The following is a 15,958-nucleotide window of genomic DNA, read 5'->3' as shown; positions in this document are numbered from 1 at the left end:
CCTTTACAGCCTTTACTGCAGTTGGGTCCTTTTTGCTGCCATCTGAGTCTTTTGGGTACCAGTTTGCCATGTCCAGTGCCTTTGGGGGATGCATGACTAGTAAGAAGAGATTCTGTTTGAATAGGCATGAGTAAATGAGCAGCAGGATCTGCTCAGTCCTGTTTCTGAGTGAGAGGCCCAGCCATCACCCACAGTGTCCCTCTAACATGGTCTGTGGTCTGAGCAACAAGTAAATAACCCCCCGTTTCCTTGTGAACAAGAGGCACTCTGATCTCCTACTTATTTATTTGCAGGCCTCATTAATATAACATCAGTGCAACAAACAGCTGGAGGGGGGGCAGTGTCAGGCTGAATAATGGAGTTGCTCTGCTGAGATAACAATTAGGTTCTGAATGTGCTATCAGCTAAAGCAGAGACAAGAAGGGACCATGCCAGGATGACAGTGCTTGTGTGCTGGTTCCCTGCTGGGCTCATCAGCTGGGATCCAGCTAGCTTAGAGCTGGATGAAAAAAGACAAAGAGAAGGAAGGTAGATGACATTTTGGGAGGGGGCAGGGGTTATGCCATTTATTCTGCAAGCCATGTGCTTGCTCTGCACTCTAACAGATGTTAAGGGGTTATTGTGCAGAATGGTCTTAGGCTCGTGGCTTGCCTTGAGCTCCGGAAGGTAAACCCCATCCAATTCAAAGCCAGTCCTAGGTCTCCCTGTGTTGTGCACAGACTTCTCCTGGAGGCTGAATACTGCTTTATTTCAGAAATGCTGAACCATGATGCTGAGAATATTTATCCTGTATCATTATAGCAGTGTCTTCTGCAGGCTGGGGAGGGAAGTGTGCTAGCACTGTGTTAGGGCTCCTGGATCCCTGGGATAGCTTGGATTCCAACCTCAGGGATTCTCAGGATCCTGACCTTGGTTTCAAGAAAGAAGCAGCAACACCAGCAATGCAGTGATGCATCTGCATCCCTTACATGGTGTAAGGGCAGAGCGTGAGATTACCAAGCTCCTACCACCAGCCACTTCATCTCTGTATTTGGATCCATTCTGTGAATAACACAGTTCTTCACGCTTGCAGAACCCCTGGTCCTGAGCAGCAGGACTGAGCTTTGCCAGGGGTGGTGGATGGCTTATTTGTCTAATCCTAGGTGAGGCTGATGCTCAGGGGAGAGGTGACCAGCTCAGACACCAGCAGAACCAGTGTCCCTGCCTCTTCCAGCAGAGGTGCAGACCCCTGAACAGTAGGTGTATAATTCCTGGTGATGGCCTTGGTTTTAACTTCAGTGCTCTTCGACCTTCTCATGTCCCTCGCCATTGCTCTGAGTGAAAGCCACTCTGCTGAAGTCTGGTGCTTGAAACTTGGGAATATGGCTTCCTAATCCTGTCTTGGGTTAGGAATATGGAATGTGATCACAGCCAGCCCTGCAGCTCCCAGGCCAGCCAGGCTGGGTTTGCTGGAGGTGCCTTGGCCACCACATGAGGAGGTGATGCAGGGATGCTGCTTGCAGGGGTCACCAGTGCTTGATGTGATGGGACCTTTAAGACTTATCTTCTCTCTGTGATTTTGACTGAATCTCTCCAGCTGTAATTAATCGAATGCATCTGTTCTAACCCTGGGGCTGCTTTGTGGCACAGTTACTTCAAAACTGTTCAATTAGTAGCCACTAAAATCTAGGTCATGTTGAGGGAGCCCCATATTGGGGATTTTCCAGGTCAGGACATCTTGAAAATACAGCATCAGCTCTGCTTTGTGTGGGGAGGCTCCACTGGCTGTGGGGAGGTCAGGAACTGGTAAACTGGGACTTCTTTTGAACAGTGATGAGACCACAAGTGTAAGTGCTCCAGCAAATGCATTTTAAGTTACTGTAGGGCTGCAAGGGACAGTTGTAACTGTCAAGTACATGAAGTGCCAAGCTCAGGTAATTCCCATTACCAGTGCAGGCCTTCAGGACTTGGTGTAATGCAATCCAATGTGGTTTTGTAGTGTCTTTTAAGGGCACATAGAGCTTCACAGAGCTGAATGATACAAAACCTGTGTTGTGGTGTGAGTTACAGAAAGCAGCAGCACGACAGTGTATGGTGAATAAATCAGAAGCCTCAGTCGTGTGGTTGAGGGCAGAGGGAGGTAGAAGTTGGAGTCTACACAGAGGAAGGAGGGGGGGAGTTGATGTTTGGTGTATGGAGCAGGCTGAACCCCAGCATGTGTGGCCAAATCCCATTCAGGAAGAGGTTTTGAAGAGCTCCAGTCGTTTGCCAGAGACAGGGCCGGAACAAACAAGCCTGAACACGATTTCCCCATTAAATTAATTGAATGGCATTATTGTGGATTATGTTTGTTTATGGATAACAGCTGTAGCATGGGGAATATTTGTAACTCACCCAAGAGAAGCGATGGACCAGTGGCAGATTAAGGACAACTGTTTGACAGTCTTGGGTCCAAATTTTGTGGCGATGCATTATTGTAATTTATCCTCCTAATTGAAGAGGATAGTGTCCTTAATGAAAGTCTATAGGAGCAGAGATGATGATGGCTGAGGCAGGCTATAAACAGGCAGCTTTAAAGCACACACCTCACACTTTAACATTTCTAAGTCATTTGAGGTGCCAACTTCCTAATAAAATGTGACATTAACGTTCAGGGAGCAGCCAAGGCAGGAGTTACAGATCTCCAAAGCAGCAGGCTACTTCTCAAGGGTAATATACCATATTCTGGGTATATAAAAAAGTCAGTCTCATCCTTCTGCAAGGCTTCCTGGGGGCATGGCATTGCCCATGCCTCTCAGCCAGCTCAGGGACCATGATGTCTTCGTTTGGAGCATGGCACAGATGGATTTCAGCATCACTGGGCTTCTCAAAGACATCCAGAGGAGTCATGAGAAGGTGGCAGTGGCCTGGGTTTGGCAGCAGGAGGAGGTGGAGGCTGCAGCACTCATCATCACTGAGCAGATGTCTGTGGACACCAGCTCAGTATCCCTGCCTTTTGTTTCCCTGTAGATCCTGACGGTGTCGGGCCCCCCAGAAGGAGGGACGAGGGTGACCATCCGTGGTGTGAACCTGGGCCTGGACTTCTCGGAGATCGCCCGTGGGGTGCAGGTGGCTGGGGTGCAGTGCACGCCGCTGCCCGAGCACTACATCGTCGCTGAACAGTGAGTGGCTTCATAGACCTCCACTGTCCGCCCTGTGGGTCCCCAGGGCTGCCCAGCCCACACAAAGCCTCTTCCCTGACCCCCAGCAAACCCACCCTCGCAGGGAAGATTCTCTTCCTTACATCTAACCTACATCTTCCCTGTTTAAGTTTGAATCCATCACTCCTTGCCCTATCACTACAATCAACATGAAGAGTCCCTCTCCATCATCCATGTAGGCCCCTTCAGATAGTGGAAGCTGCTCTGAGATACCCACTCAGCTTCTCTTCCCCAGGCTGAACAGCCTGAAGGGGATGAGGTGCTTGGATGCTCTCTGGGGGTGTCCAGCAGCTGTTTAAGCTTTCATTAAGTGTTTTGTTTCCTTCCACACCAGCATTCCTGCTTTGCTAAGCAACTTTTCTGATGAGCACCTTGCTGTTGATGCTGAGCTCTCTGCCCCTTCTGCTCCCCATTGTATTTGAAATGCAGGCGATGCTGCTGCCTGCACGCAGCCATTTGTTAGGCGGGTGAGGTGGTGACAACTGCTTAATCCAAATGGGCCTCCACTGGAGCCAGTTCATTTATTTCACTAAGGAAAACGTCAACCAAACCTTAGAGACCAGGCATTGTAAGAGAGGATGGGCGAGCGAACCTCCCAAAGTGGCACGTGCTCCTGGGGCTGTTGCCAGGGGGTTGCTCAGGTGTAGCCAAAGTGCTCAAGAATGTGTTGAGGGTCATCTGGGCAAAGTAGGAGAGGAGCAATCCATGATGTCTTATAGAATGGTTTGGGTTAGAAGGGACCTCAGAGCTCACCTGGTTTCAACCCCTGCCACGGGCAGGGACCCCTTCCACTGGAGCAGCTGCTCCAAGCCCCTGTGTCCAACCTGGCCTTGAGCACTGCCAGGGATGGGGCAGCCACAGCTTCTCTGGGCACCCTGTGCCAGCGCCTCAGCACCCTCACAGGGAACAGCTTCTGCCTAAGAGCTCAGCTCAGTCTCCCCTCTCTTGGGCGGGTTGAAGCCATTCCCCTTGCCCTGTCCCTCCAGGCCCTCTGAACATCTCCATGGCCTCCTCTGGACTTGCTCCATCAGCTCTACTATGAAGGGCACTATGGGCATGCAGAGCATCACTGATGTTATTGCAGGAGCAGCTCCAACCACTGCACCAGCAGTGCTGTCACTGCTAGTGGTTTGGGCTGTTCTGCTGAGCAGTGTTTTGTTTTATTTTTCAAATAAAGGATAGAAGATTATGAAATTATCCTCCTTTGATGGTATGAAACCCTGATTTTATAATCATGACTCTAATTATGGCTCTTGAGCTTTCGAAGTTTGTTAACATCATTAAAACATTTACCCTGGGCAGATAACAGCAAGCATTAGCAGGAGAGCTGTCTTTTAAAGATGAAAACAGATAAAAGGACCCTCTTAAGGGTTCTGTGGGCAGACTGAATTCCAAGACTGTAATGACTCGCCATATGCTCCAGCCACGCAATCTATCAGCCAGCAATTAGGTTAATGTTGGTGAAAGGGCCACTTAGCCCAGCAATCAGCACCCTACAGCTCTGCCGAATGCATCATTTTGTAACAAGGCACCTGCTGGGAATTTGGCTTTTATCAGGAATTGGGATCAGGTGTATCAGGTCGCTCATGCCCCACCCCATGCCCCATTATGATGGCTGGTGATGTACAGCAGCTGCTTTACTGGCAAATCATAGAATCATAGACTAGTTTAGGTTGGAAGGACCTTAAAGCTCCTCCAGTTCCAACCCCTGCCATGGGCAGGGACCCCTTCCACTGGAGCAGCTGCTCCAAGCCCCTGTGTCCAACCTGGCCTTGAGCACTGCCAGGGATGGGGCAGCCACAGCTTCTCTGGGCACCCTGTGCCAGCGCCTCAGCACCCTCAGTGAAGAACTTCCTAAGATCTAATCTACATCTCCCCTCTTTCAGTTGAATATTATATATTCAACACGTATATAGTATTCAGTGTTTTCTCCCCATATATAGCACTTGGTGTATCCTTGCTTCTTGTGGGAGAAAGCCTCCACTCTCCTCTCCTGCCCATGGGGTGCCAGGAATCACTTCATCTTCCTTTGCCTATGGGCTGGCAGGAACAGAGATGATTGCTCTCAAATGCCAGCCCTCCATCCTAGCCCACTGCCTGGCAGCACAGCAACCCTGCCAGTCTGCAGGAGGAGAGGCAATGAAATAGCAGAGAGGTTCATGGGCAATGTCTGGCTCAAAGGCAGAGAGAGGAGCACGTGGCAGATGAAGGCATGTGGCTGAGACACTTCAGTTGTGTTCTCCAAAGGCAGCATCTCTCTAGGCATCTCATTTTGATATGCAGCAATAAGGATGTTCACATTAGAGCTCAACTACATGTGTGTATTTCATTAGGCCTCCTGGCATCACCTGTGCATGCTCATCCGCAGGTTATTTTTCTTCCTTTAGTCTATTTTATGTTATTTGTAGTTAATTCAGTGCTGCTGAAGGCAGCTGACATGCTGCCTCCACAAATTGGAGCCTTTTATGTGTTGGCACATCATTGGCAGAGGAGTGAGCAGTTTCCCTGCTGCTCTGCAGAGGTGCCTTCAGGCTAAAGTGGGAAATGATGCTCTAGCTCATCCTCTGACCCCACTGTCAGGCCAGACACCAAGTGTCTCATCCCTGCATTCCACTGCCCCAAGGCAGGTTACTCCTCAGATTTCCAATGCCCAATGGGATTCTCTTGGATTTGTCTTCCCACTGTTCCTGCAGGAACAGCATCCATCCCCTTCAGGTACAACTAGAGAGCCCCACCAGCTGACATCCCTTTGCAAACCTCTCTCAAACCTGCCAACACGACAGGCATTCACTTAGTCTCATCTCCAGTCAATGTTACACATCCCCTGGGTTATGTACCATAGCCACAGGGCCATGAGTTGTTCCCTCATCTTCCAGCCTGGCCTGCTGGGGTTAACCCAGCAGCTCTCCCTGTCCGTAAGTGCCCACAGGGCTGAGCTGGGCCACGGGAGGAAGGGATCAGTGTCTCCCCTGCAAATGCTGCTCTCCATGGCTGTTTCTATCATTCCCAAGCAGGTTTCTCCTCTTTTGATTAACTGGGAGACTGCAGCGTGAGCTGTTCCCTTAATGAACTCATCTGTTACTCTGAGGACTTCGCACTCACTTTGCTGCTGGCTAATACATTGCCATTAGAGCTCTGCTTTGCTCTGGAGTTTACAGCTTGTAATAATTATGTCTAATTTTGATTTTTTTCTTCCCCTTTAAATTATAACATGGGGTAAAAATAGACTCAGTAATTAACTTCCTCCAAAGAGGTAGATACCAAAGTTAAGGAAGAGGGGGAAGAAAGGGAAGGAAAAAGAAAGCCAGCCCTGCATGGGCACTGTTGGCACCTCCTGCCAAAGCATCCCTGTGGCCTTTCTGCTTCCAGGATCGTCTGTGAAATGGGGCAGGCTCTTCCAGGGATCAGCTCCGGCCCAGTGCTCCTGTGCATCGGAGAGTGCAAACCGGAGTTCACAGCCAAGTCCACGCAGCAGTACATGTTTGTGGTGAGTGCCCTATGAGGGTGGGGGGTGAGGGCAGCACGTGTGTTCCATGGGAACAGCTGCATCACATGGATAGGGTTCTACACCAGAAGGCAGTCCCATTGCCACCTCCCCTGTGGCATTGCAGTTTTTGGTAGCCCAGCCTACAGCTGTCTACAGAACACACAGGATTTAGATGGGAACCTCAACCCAGGGTTCCCATTTGCTTTGGTCTCAGCTTTGCACCACCAAAGTAGTGACATACTTCCCTGAATTTCCAGGCTCACTCTTTGCAAGTGCACTGGTGTACTCCCAGCAGGAGCCTTACGCAGATCATAGAATTCCAGACTGGTTTTCCAGACTTAACTCTGAAAACAAACTATATCTGAGTTAGTTCCTGTGTCTGTAGATTTAATTCTACCCTTTTGGATGGAAGGGTAATTTAATTCTGCATCCAACTATTATGGGCTTTTTGGTTTCCCCCCCTCCAAGGATGCTGGTTCAATGTAAGCTTTCTCCCTGCTTCTTGGCTTGGTGGCTTCCATTGGTTGAGTGGGTCATTTATTTCCCTTGTTTAATGAGCAGCCTTTTGATTCATAAACGTAAAAGGTACAGTTGAGCTTTCGCATATCTCCAGTTTTGCCTAACCAGGGCTCTTCATCCTGCCACATTGATTTTGTGCTCAGTGGAATCCGTATGCAGGGAAACGCCAGCACTTCCCAATTGTCCACAGTTTGTAAACTAATTGAGAGAGAAATCAGGCTAACCCCTGCCACCCCCTATTAGTGTTGTATCCCACACCCTCCCCTGGGGTTTCAGTTATTCCACAGCATAGCAGGGGTGCAAAATACCACCACATTTTGCTTGAGTATGCCAGAAGCTCTGAAGAAGCTCATCACAGGGCAGTGCCAGTACAGTCCCCAGTTCCCCCATTATCAAAAGGCAGGTTCCCATGTGACACAAGGAGGAATCTCTCTTGCTTTGTGTTAAATAATAACCAGGAGCCAGTGGAAGGTAATTGTGGAGATGAATCTTAGAGTAGTATCTTGCAGGAACCCAGTAACATATGCTGAGTATCATCATCCTTTGCATTATTGCTTCTGATTTCCAGCACTTACCTTGATTAGATCGTTTCTTTTTCTCAGGCACCTAAAACTTCCAGCACAACACTGCCTTTTGTTAGTTGGCCTCTATTTTTCTCTTTAGTGCTGCCACAGATTCCATTACAGCTGCTTTATGCCGTTAAAGTCAGTAGTAAAATTGATTGGTACCTTAAAGCAGAGCTCTGTTCTGACCTCGTCAGGGTTTATACCTTCATGAGCTCATCTGGAGCCTGACACCATGCAGGAGCAATGCTGTCACCTGAATTACACCCGGTTTATCTGGGGAGGTGGAACCTTGGAGCTGTCTGGGTCTGTAAATCTGTCATAATTATCACCAAATCAAGAGCTGAAGATGGAAAATCTTTGTTAAGCTCTCAGGCCCTCATCTGATGCCAGCTGCACCCCAGCCTTGGGATGGGGCTGAAGGAGGAGCGGGGCTGTGGTGGGCTCTCTGTCTGCAGTGTCACAGCATTGCAGCTTGCTCCTAACTCACTTTAGGGCACAGTTGCCAGGGTTGGGCTGGAAGCTGAAGGAGGTTTTTGATGGGGAATCATACACGGAACATCCTTTGAATGTGGTGTTTGCATTTTGGAATAGCTGCTCTTGGTTGTATGAAATGGTCCCCAGCCTGCCCAGTGTAACCACTGCTATCCCCATTCCTATAGTCTGCTATTGCCATTAGCTGGAGTAACCATCAAATATCCTCAGCTGGAAGGGGACCCACAAGGATCATTGAGTCCACTTTGACCCCAGCTAGAATAAGAACTGGGAGCTGCCAATGAGCAGCTGAAGGATGAACCTTTCCCTCCTGCACCATTACCCAATAATAGCCCACAACAGGGTGAATTGCATGTCTTATTCCCTGGTCTATTGAGGAGTCAGGGTCAAACAGGCCTGAGCTGCTTTGGCAAATGCTGTGGCACCCAGAAAACACATGTTGCATTGTGAAAACAGTAAGGAAAACAGGACAAACTCTGGGAGCTGCCAAGCAGGTGGTGCCAGGGGAGCAGAGCTGGGAGGCTGCCAGGCTTTGCAGATGAGAGTCATAAGGAGGGGAATGCGGAAGCATTAGGAAAACAAGGTGGTAATATCCACTGATTGAAAACAAATAGAAAGGTACCTGCTTTCTGCAAACTCTATTAAGGGGGATAAAAGCTCACCCGGTGCAAGGTAGGATGAAGACATTGCTGCAATAACATCACCAGGGAAATGGCGAGTGGGATTTGTTTGCTAGCTAAGGATATCTGTCCATCAGCAATGGGAAACAGGCTCTGCCCCTACAATACCACCACGGGGGGTTCATGTTAAGCTGGAGCTGCCTTTTGTTAAAGTCCTGCTGTGTTGCCCATGACCCTGGTGGGGGTTTTTAGATGCTTTACCACATTGGCAAACTTGAAGTATTTAGGTTCAGATTGCCAGCATGGCAGTCTGCCAGGCTTGGGATGTATACAGCTTCTGAAACTGCTGTGCAAACAGCTTACCTTTGTGTAAAGACTGAGTTGAAGGTAAACACCTAATTTTGCCAAGGCTAAATATACACTCAGTTTGTTGAACCACATTTTATCTTTCAGAGCTGTGTTCAAAAATGTAGCAGGAGATTTGTCACGTGTCCAGGACACATCTTCTCTTTTGCTTTTCCATTCTAAAAAGGATACATGCACTGAGCCAGAGCATAAAGATGCTCCAGAGAGGATGTTTCTTTGTCTGGCGTGGTCCCTGGGCTCACAGCATCTCTCTTCAGAACACTGAGTTTGTCCTTTGGTTTCTCCAGACTCCAGCAGTGAGTTTCCTGAATCCAAGTCGTGGTCCAGAGTCAGGAGGGACAATGGTGACCATCTCTGGGCACTACCTGGGAGCCGGCAGCCGCGTATCAGTGCTCCTGGGGAACCAGACCTGCGAATTCTATGGGTAAGGGGTCGAGCCGTGTCATGGAATTCTGTGTTATCTGGTTTGAGTTGGAAGGGACACTAAAGCTCATCCACTACCAACCCACTGCCAAGGGCAGGGACACCTTCCACTAGAGCAGCTTGCTCCAAACCCCATCCAGCCCAGCCCTGAATGCTGCCAGGAATGGGGCACAGCATCCTGGTTACCAGGGCTAGAGCACAGTGTATCTCCTGTAGCTGAACACGCAGCCATGGCAAAAAAACTTATCTGGGAACCCCTGAAGGCTCCCATTTCCTCTTTTATTACCTATCTTCTGCTATCCTGCGGCTGAGCCTTGCTTGGCAAGGGAGGGACTGCATGAGTATCAGTGCTGTCCATTATTTCATTTTCCTGCTGTTACAACATTAACTGGTCCAAACATCTTCAGCAAACATCACTGCGATTGTAAAATGTTTATAGTGCTCATCAGGACCTGCCCTGAGCCTGGTTAATCTGAAGAACAAGCAGCATTTATAAGAAACAACTGGTTTCTCTTTTCACAATTCAACAACTTGCATTAATCTTATTGCAGCTGCTGCTGCACATCCCTCAGCCTCCCAGAAATGGTCAGAACAAGGGGTGGGCCTCTGTGTGACAGAGCAAAACAAGGATGTGCACACACCTTGCTGAGAAACTTGCTCAGCCATCCATCTCCTCAGGGATTTCTATGGCAAATTTGCTTTTTAGCCAGCAGTGTAAACACAGAGTTGACATTTGCAGGGTTTAATGGGTTTTATTGGGGCTTAGTTAAAAAAGATACACACAGCGCACATCTGTGTGCATCACACATCTATGCAGTGCACATCTGTGTGCATCACACATCTATGCAGCGTACATCTGTGTGCATACACATCTATGCAGCGTACATCTGTGTGCATACACATCTATGCCCTGTACCGACCCAAAGGTGACAGGGTGCGTTTCGGAGCATGGGGAGCCTTAAGCAAAGTGGTGTGATGTGCAAAGGGACTGTCAGATTGGGCTTCCCAGGAGAAACAGAGACGTTTCTAGGAAAGAGAAGACCCCTGAAGGTGAATTTCTTATCTGGAAGACTGAGAGGTTCACTATGGGAGCTGCGGATGCTGAGATCATAGAATCACAGAATGGTTTTGGTTGGAAAGGACATTAAGATCATCCAGTTCCAACCCTCTGCCACTGGCAGGGATGCTCCCACTAGATGAGGTTGCTCAAGACCCCATCCAGTACAGCCTTGAACACTGCCAGGGATGTGGGAGCATGTCTGGGTATTAGTGCTTATTCTGCCTCCATCCTGGAATGGTGCTTCAGGACATGCCAAGGTCTTCAAGTGCAGATCAATTCACTGTATCCAATGCACCAAAGCTTCTTCCCTCATCCAAAGCAAAGGTGCCAGTTTGCTGCCTCAGATGCACACTGGTAACAGTGTTCCCACTGACAGAAGCAGGCTTGGAAGCTGGCCTGCAAGCAGCATCAGCCATGTGATATAATCCCTTAAATATATGATTATATTCAGGCAACCTGCAGATAGTGACCTGCAAAACCTGGAAGAATTGTGAATACTCTGTATGGTCTAATTACAGCAGGCAAGCAGAAACTTAAACAAAGCCAGGGCAGTGTATGAATGGCACCATCCTTCACGTGGGGTCATGCTGTGCACTTTGTTTTGCTTGGACTGTTTGGAGGCAATGAACTTCAACTGGACTCGAGGGTGTGGGGGAGCCTGATTAGATGAAGCAGCTTCTAATGAGATTCACTCTAATTACAGCTTCCCCCATTCTCCCCTCTCTGCTCAGAGGAGTGGGTAGATTCACCATGACGACATGCTAATAGCGTGGAAAGCTAATTAACTGATCACAGGGAGCTGAGAGCAGCCCTGCCAGCAGTGAAGCGTCACTCTGGATCTTGTGCCAGAGCTAAGCAGGCATGGTGGAGTCTGGCAGGGCTGGGCAGAAAGCAGGCAGCAGGCAGGCAGCAGAGCAGGCAGCTCTTCAGCATCCACAGAAACACATAGAGAAGCATCAAGGAGGGTGGAGAAATGCGCTCCTCAAACAAGGATGCTGTTGTGGTTAAATGAAACCTAGGTGGAGAGTGAGACCAGGGGGAGGAGGAGGAGGAGAGCAGGAAGGGGTAGACAACTGCATCAACAGAAATAGTGCAGTCCAATCTGTTTGAGATGTTTTAGGAAGTTGTTTCTGTTCCCTGGGTTGTTGTGGATGGGTGTGCAAAGGTGTGCACTGGGAGCGCTGCTGGATATTCCTTGGAATGCCCAGTGCCAAGTGATGTGCTTGTGCTCCTTAAGGAGTGTCTAAGGGGCCCACAGAGCATCTCCTCATCCAGGTACAGACACCAGAGCCTTGCTGGAAGGAGAGCAGGGACACAGATGCACTTGGGCCTCCAATATTCATGCTTCATGAGCTGTGCAGCCTCTGAGGGTGAGGCTCGGGAAGAGTGGACATTCAGTGATGCCAGGTTTTGAGTGCTGTGCTGCAGACCTGCCTGCCCTCTCTCCTCTGGGAAGCAAAAACTAAATGGGCCACAGAAGCAGCATGGCCTTTTTGGCAAGCTGGGGCAGGTTTGGGCAGGCAGGACAACCTGCAGGTGGCCCTACAGGACACTGGCCTTCAAGGGATGTTGGTCCAGCAGTTTTATATGAGCAGTGTCCAGGCTCACCACATAGCTGTGCAGGTGCTTGCAGCTCTATCCCAGCAGCAGGAGCATCACTGCTTGGATCTCATTCCCCTTCCCCATCCATCCACCCACCAGTGCCTTTGTGCTTTGACAGCCCCTCTCTTCCCTGCTGCCTCGACCTTCTCTGGGGCTTCACTGGAAGCAGATGGTCTGTTGTGTCCAGCCAGCACCAAGGCCGAGGTCACCCCTGCTCCGATGGGGACACAAAGGCAGAAGGCAGCGGTGACAGTGGCATTGCCCTTCCCAGGGGGCTTCGTTCACTCCATTATGCTGCTCACAAGAGCCCGTGTGTGCAGTGGGGTGGGAGGGGAAGAATTTGGCTTTTGAGTGAGTTTATGCATCCCATTTCAAAAGCAGCCATCTGTTTTCACACGCCCAGCAGAAGGCAGCGGGTTCACAGAGGGATGCGGGAGGCTGCAGTTTGGCACAAAGAGTCATTTCAGGGAGCCTGTGCTTCTCTTTTGATGGGCAGACAGAGTCCCTTTCCATGCCACAGCATTTCTGCTGCCCATCTCAGGAGCTCAGCCCCTTTCAGGTATCAGAGTGTAGGGCTGGCTGATGGCTCAGCCTTTTAGCGAGCTGCAGGTCAGCACTAGGACCAAGGGGTTTCTGCCTTTATGCTGTGACTGCCCATTAAAGCTTTCCTGGCTTCTCTCTCGCACAGGCGATCCATGAACGAGATTGTCTGCGTGTCAGCTCCATCAGCCCATGGCCTGGGGGCTGTTCATGTCTCTGTCAGTGTGGACCGGGCTCAGCTGGAGAGGACTTTGCTGTTTGAGTACATTGATGATCCAAAGGTGCAGCACATTGAACCTGAGTGGAGCATTGCCAGGTAACAAAAGGCTCTGACATAATTTCCTAGACAAGCAGGAGGGGAAACCAGCATGCCTGGTCTCTCAACCTGTGATCTGTGAGGTCAAAAGAGGGTCAGTTTGGAAATGCACATCCCATCCAGTATCCTGGATCTGTCAGGGCTGTGTGTCTGCAGCAACTGCAGTTACCAAAAATCAGGTCCAGAGTTACTATCAAGTAGCTGTGATTACCAAGGCAATTACAGCAGCAGCAGTCTGCCCTGAGATTCTGGGAGCAGGAATAAAGCCTAGATCACTTCCATCTGCTGAGGAAGTGCACAATTGCTCGTTAAAGGCTCCTTCTCATAGTCCTGCAATAAAACAAAACCAGCAAGCACCAAGAAAGGAAAAAGCTGATACTACTCAAAACATAGTGTTTATCCCAGATTCACTGCTTGGTACAGAGTGACCGGTGCTGTCACTTTACTGTGGCATCAGCCTTGCTAAAACCCCTATGCCAGCCTCATCCCCTGGGGTTACTTTAATGGTTGTGCTCACACAGGCTGAAACACAGCAATTCATCTCAAATTCCAATTGTCTTTTAAAATTGCCCCTGAATGAAGGGAGCAGCTCACAGCAGGCTCTGAGATGTTTGCTTTGAGCCCCAGTTCAAGATAACGTCTGGTCTGGGGTGAGATGGGTTTTGTGGGCTGGTTCAGGAAGCCAGAAGTGAAAGACTTTACACAGAGGCACTGGCTGTAGGAGAACTGGGGTTCTCTAGCCTAGGGGGTTGTGTTCTACCTGGCCCACATGGCATCGGGTGCTCTTCATCCCTCCTCTGTGTGACAACTTGCTGCATCTGCAATCCAGATACAAGTGTCTGTCAGCTCCTCCACTGCACATACTGTTCATTGTGTTCCTTAAAAACATCACTATGTAAATCATTAACCACTGTGATTAATTTATTGTCTTACATATTTAGTCTCAGCTCAGTTGATTTCTTTGGTCCCATTTCTCATCCTGCTGCCTTGCAATGCTGTTAGGTGGGAGAAAGCTGCAAGTCTAAAATCTTGCTGACTTTGGACACCCCTCCCCAGTGACTCAGGGAGTGGGAATTAATCCCTGCTGTCTCCTGGTGCCTGAAGTGTCTGCAGAAAACATCTGAGATCAACAAGCATCCTTATTGTCAAGCAGAGCATCTCTCCACAGCATTAATCAGTTGTCTCCTGGTTCTCCACAGCGGACACACGCCTCTGACTGTTACTGGTTCCAACCTGGATGTGATCCAGGAGCCAAGGATCCGCGTGAAGTACAATGGGAAGGAGTTTGTCAATGTAAGTAGCTGCTGTCAGCATGGTGCCTGGGAGCATCCCTTGCACAGGTCCCCCCACCTGGGTGCACACATGCACTGGTTGCTGGTGAGGCTTGCCATGGCAAAAGCTGCTCTGGGGTTGTTTCCCTAGATTTACCCAAACTGGGAATGCTGGAAAGAGGAATTCTTACACACACAAATTACTTCTTCAGCAGCACAGTAACTGCCAAGGAGTTTTCAAAGCTAGAAATGGAATCCTCCATTCTGGGTCATCTCAATCACATCAAATTCTGTCTTGGGTCACATAAAGTTTCACTCTGAAATTCCCCCTTTTGTCCAAGGCCCTGAAACCTTTCCTCTCCCCAGCACCGTTGATTTCCAGTCCCTAGCTCAGGTCTACAGGCACATTATGATGGGAAGCCCAAGTGTAGCTGCCTCCATCATTCCCAGCTGCTCCACACTTCCCATTTTAGTCCTGCTCTTTCTGTAAAAGCCCAGAGTAGGCGCTGAGACCTGCCAGCTCTGAGGCTGCTATGTTTAACTAGTCTCTCCCTAGCTGCCTCTCTATAAATAAACCTCCTACTGCCACAGCTCTGGGCCCAGCCAACCTGTACCAGCCCAGGAAGGAGAAGGGAAAAGGAACCACTTCTGAACAAGAAGCTTTCAGGCTGCTTTCGCAGCTCTGTCACTGCAGTAAGGCCAGATGCTGCTTCCCTGTATCCACCTCACCATGTGAAGGATGCTGGACATGGGGCTCTGGGTATTTCGGTGATGCTGGGTGTTATTTTTAAGGCTCTTTTCCTTCCTCCCTTTTATTACTCTAATATTCCCAAAGCAAGGAGTCAGTATAGCAGAATTTGGGATTGATCTGGAATGCCACCTCCTTCCCCAGTCTGTATTGTTTCAGTCCAAGGGTAAGAAACTGAAATGAATGCCTAGCTAAGTGGGAACTAAGCAATGTCCTTTTATGCTACAAATACATATTGTACTTCCAGGACCTGCAGAAATTATTGTGACCAAGTAAAAACTGCAATATACTGTTTCTATGCAGTGATCTTTCTCACTGAACCTGTATTATCTTGGAAAGGGCAAATCACTTAGCAGTCTTTTCCTATTCCCTTTCTCCCTTCCCCCTGAAGACCTTTTTCATCGGAGCTCTTTTTTAAAGAGACATCTAATTTTGTTGCTAGCACTTGCAGTTACAGTGCTGCAAAAATAATCCTGAAGACACAAAACTGAGTGAAATTAAATTTTCCACTTATGGAGGGAGGCCAAATGGTTGGGTTCTTGCTGCTTTATAAGGCAAGAGCCTCATAAATCAGCCAGTTCCCTGCTTCCAGGCCTGGAGAAGCTGTGGGTGTCCTCAGCCTGGCAGGAGATGACCTTCGTGTTACCTCCAGCCCACAAGTGCCAGACAATCATTCCCCTCCCTTGTTGGGAATTGCCTCTAATCACCAGTTTGTAGCTGGAAGCAGGTATTTGCTGTGGGTCTGTTTCTCTGGGCTTTCCAGGGTGTA

General features: G+C 49.2%; 1 protein-coding gene across 1 annotated transcript in view; it reads left to right on the top strand.

Moving 5' to 3' along the window:
* Nucleotides 1-15,958, top strand: part of PLXNA2 (plexin A2) — a 142,420-nt gene that overhangs the window by 93,564 nt on the left and 32,898 nt on the right. The window contains exons 12-16 of the mRNA XM_005143191.4: nucleotides 2,989-3,140; nucleotides 6,549-6,666; nucleotides 9,517-9,653; nucleotides 13,003-13,170; nucleotides 14,370-14,463. Coding sequence (XP_005143248.2) covers nucleotides 2,989-3,140; nucleotides 6,549-6,666; nucleotides 9,517-9,653; nucleotides 13,003-13,170; nucleotides 14,370-14,463 — 669 coding nt within the window. The remainder of the gene's footprint in view (nucleotides 1-2,988; nucleotides 3,141-6,548; nucleotides 6,667-9,516; nucleotides 9,654-13,002; nucleotides 13,171-14,369; nucleotides 14,464-15,958) is intronic.

The sequence above is a fragment of the Melopsittacus undulatus genome, chromosome 16 (genome assembly GCF_012275295.1).
Source record: "Melopsittacus undulatus isolate bMelUnd1 chromosome 16, bMelUnd1.mat.Z, whole genome shotgun sequence".
NCBI classification, from domain to species: Eukaryota; Metazoa; Chordata; class Aves; order Psittaciformes; family Psittaculidae; genus Melopsittacus; species Melopsittacus undulatus.
Note: the sequence above shows the minus strand (reverse complement) of the source record. Positions and strands in the feature narration are given on the sequence as shown.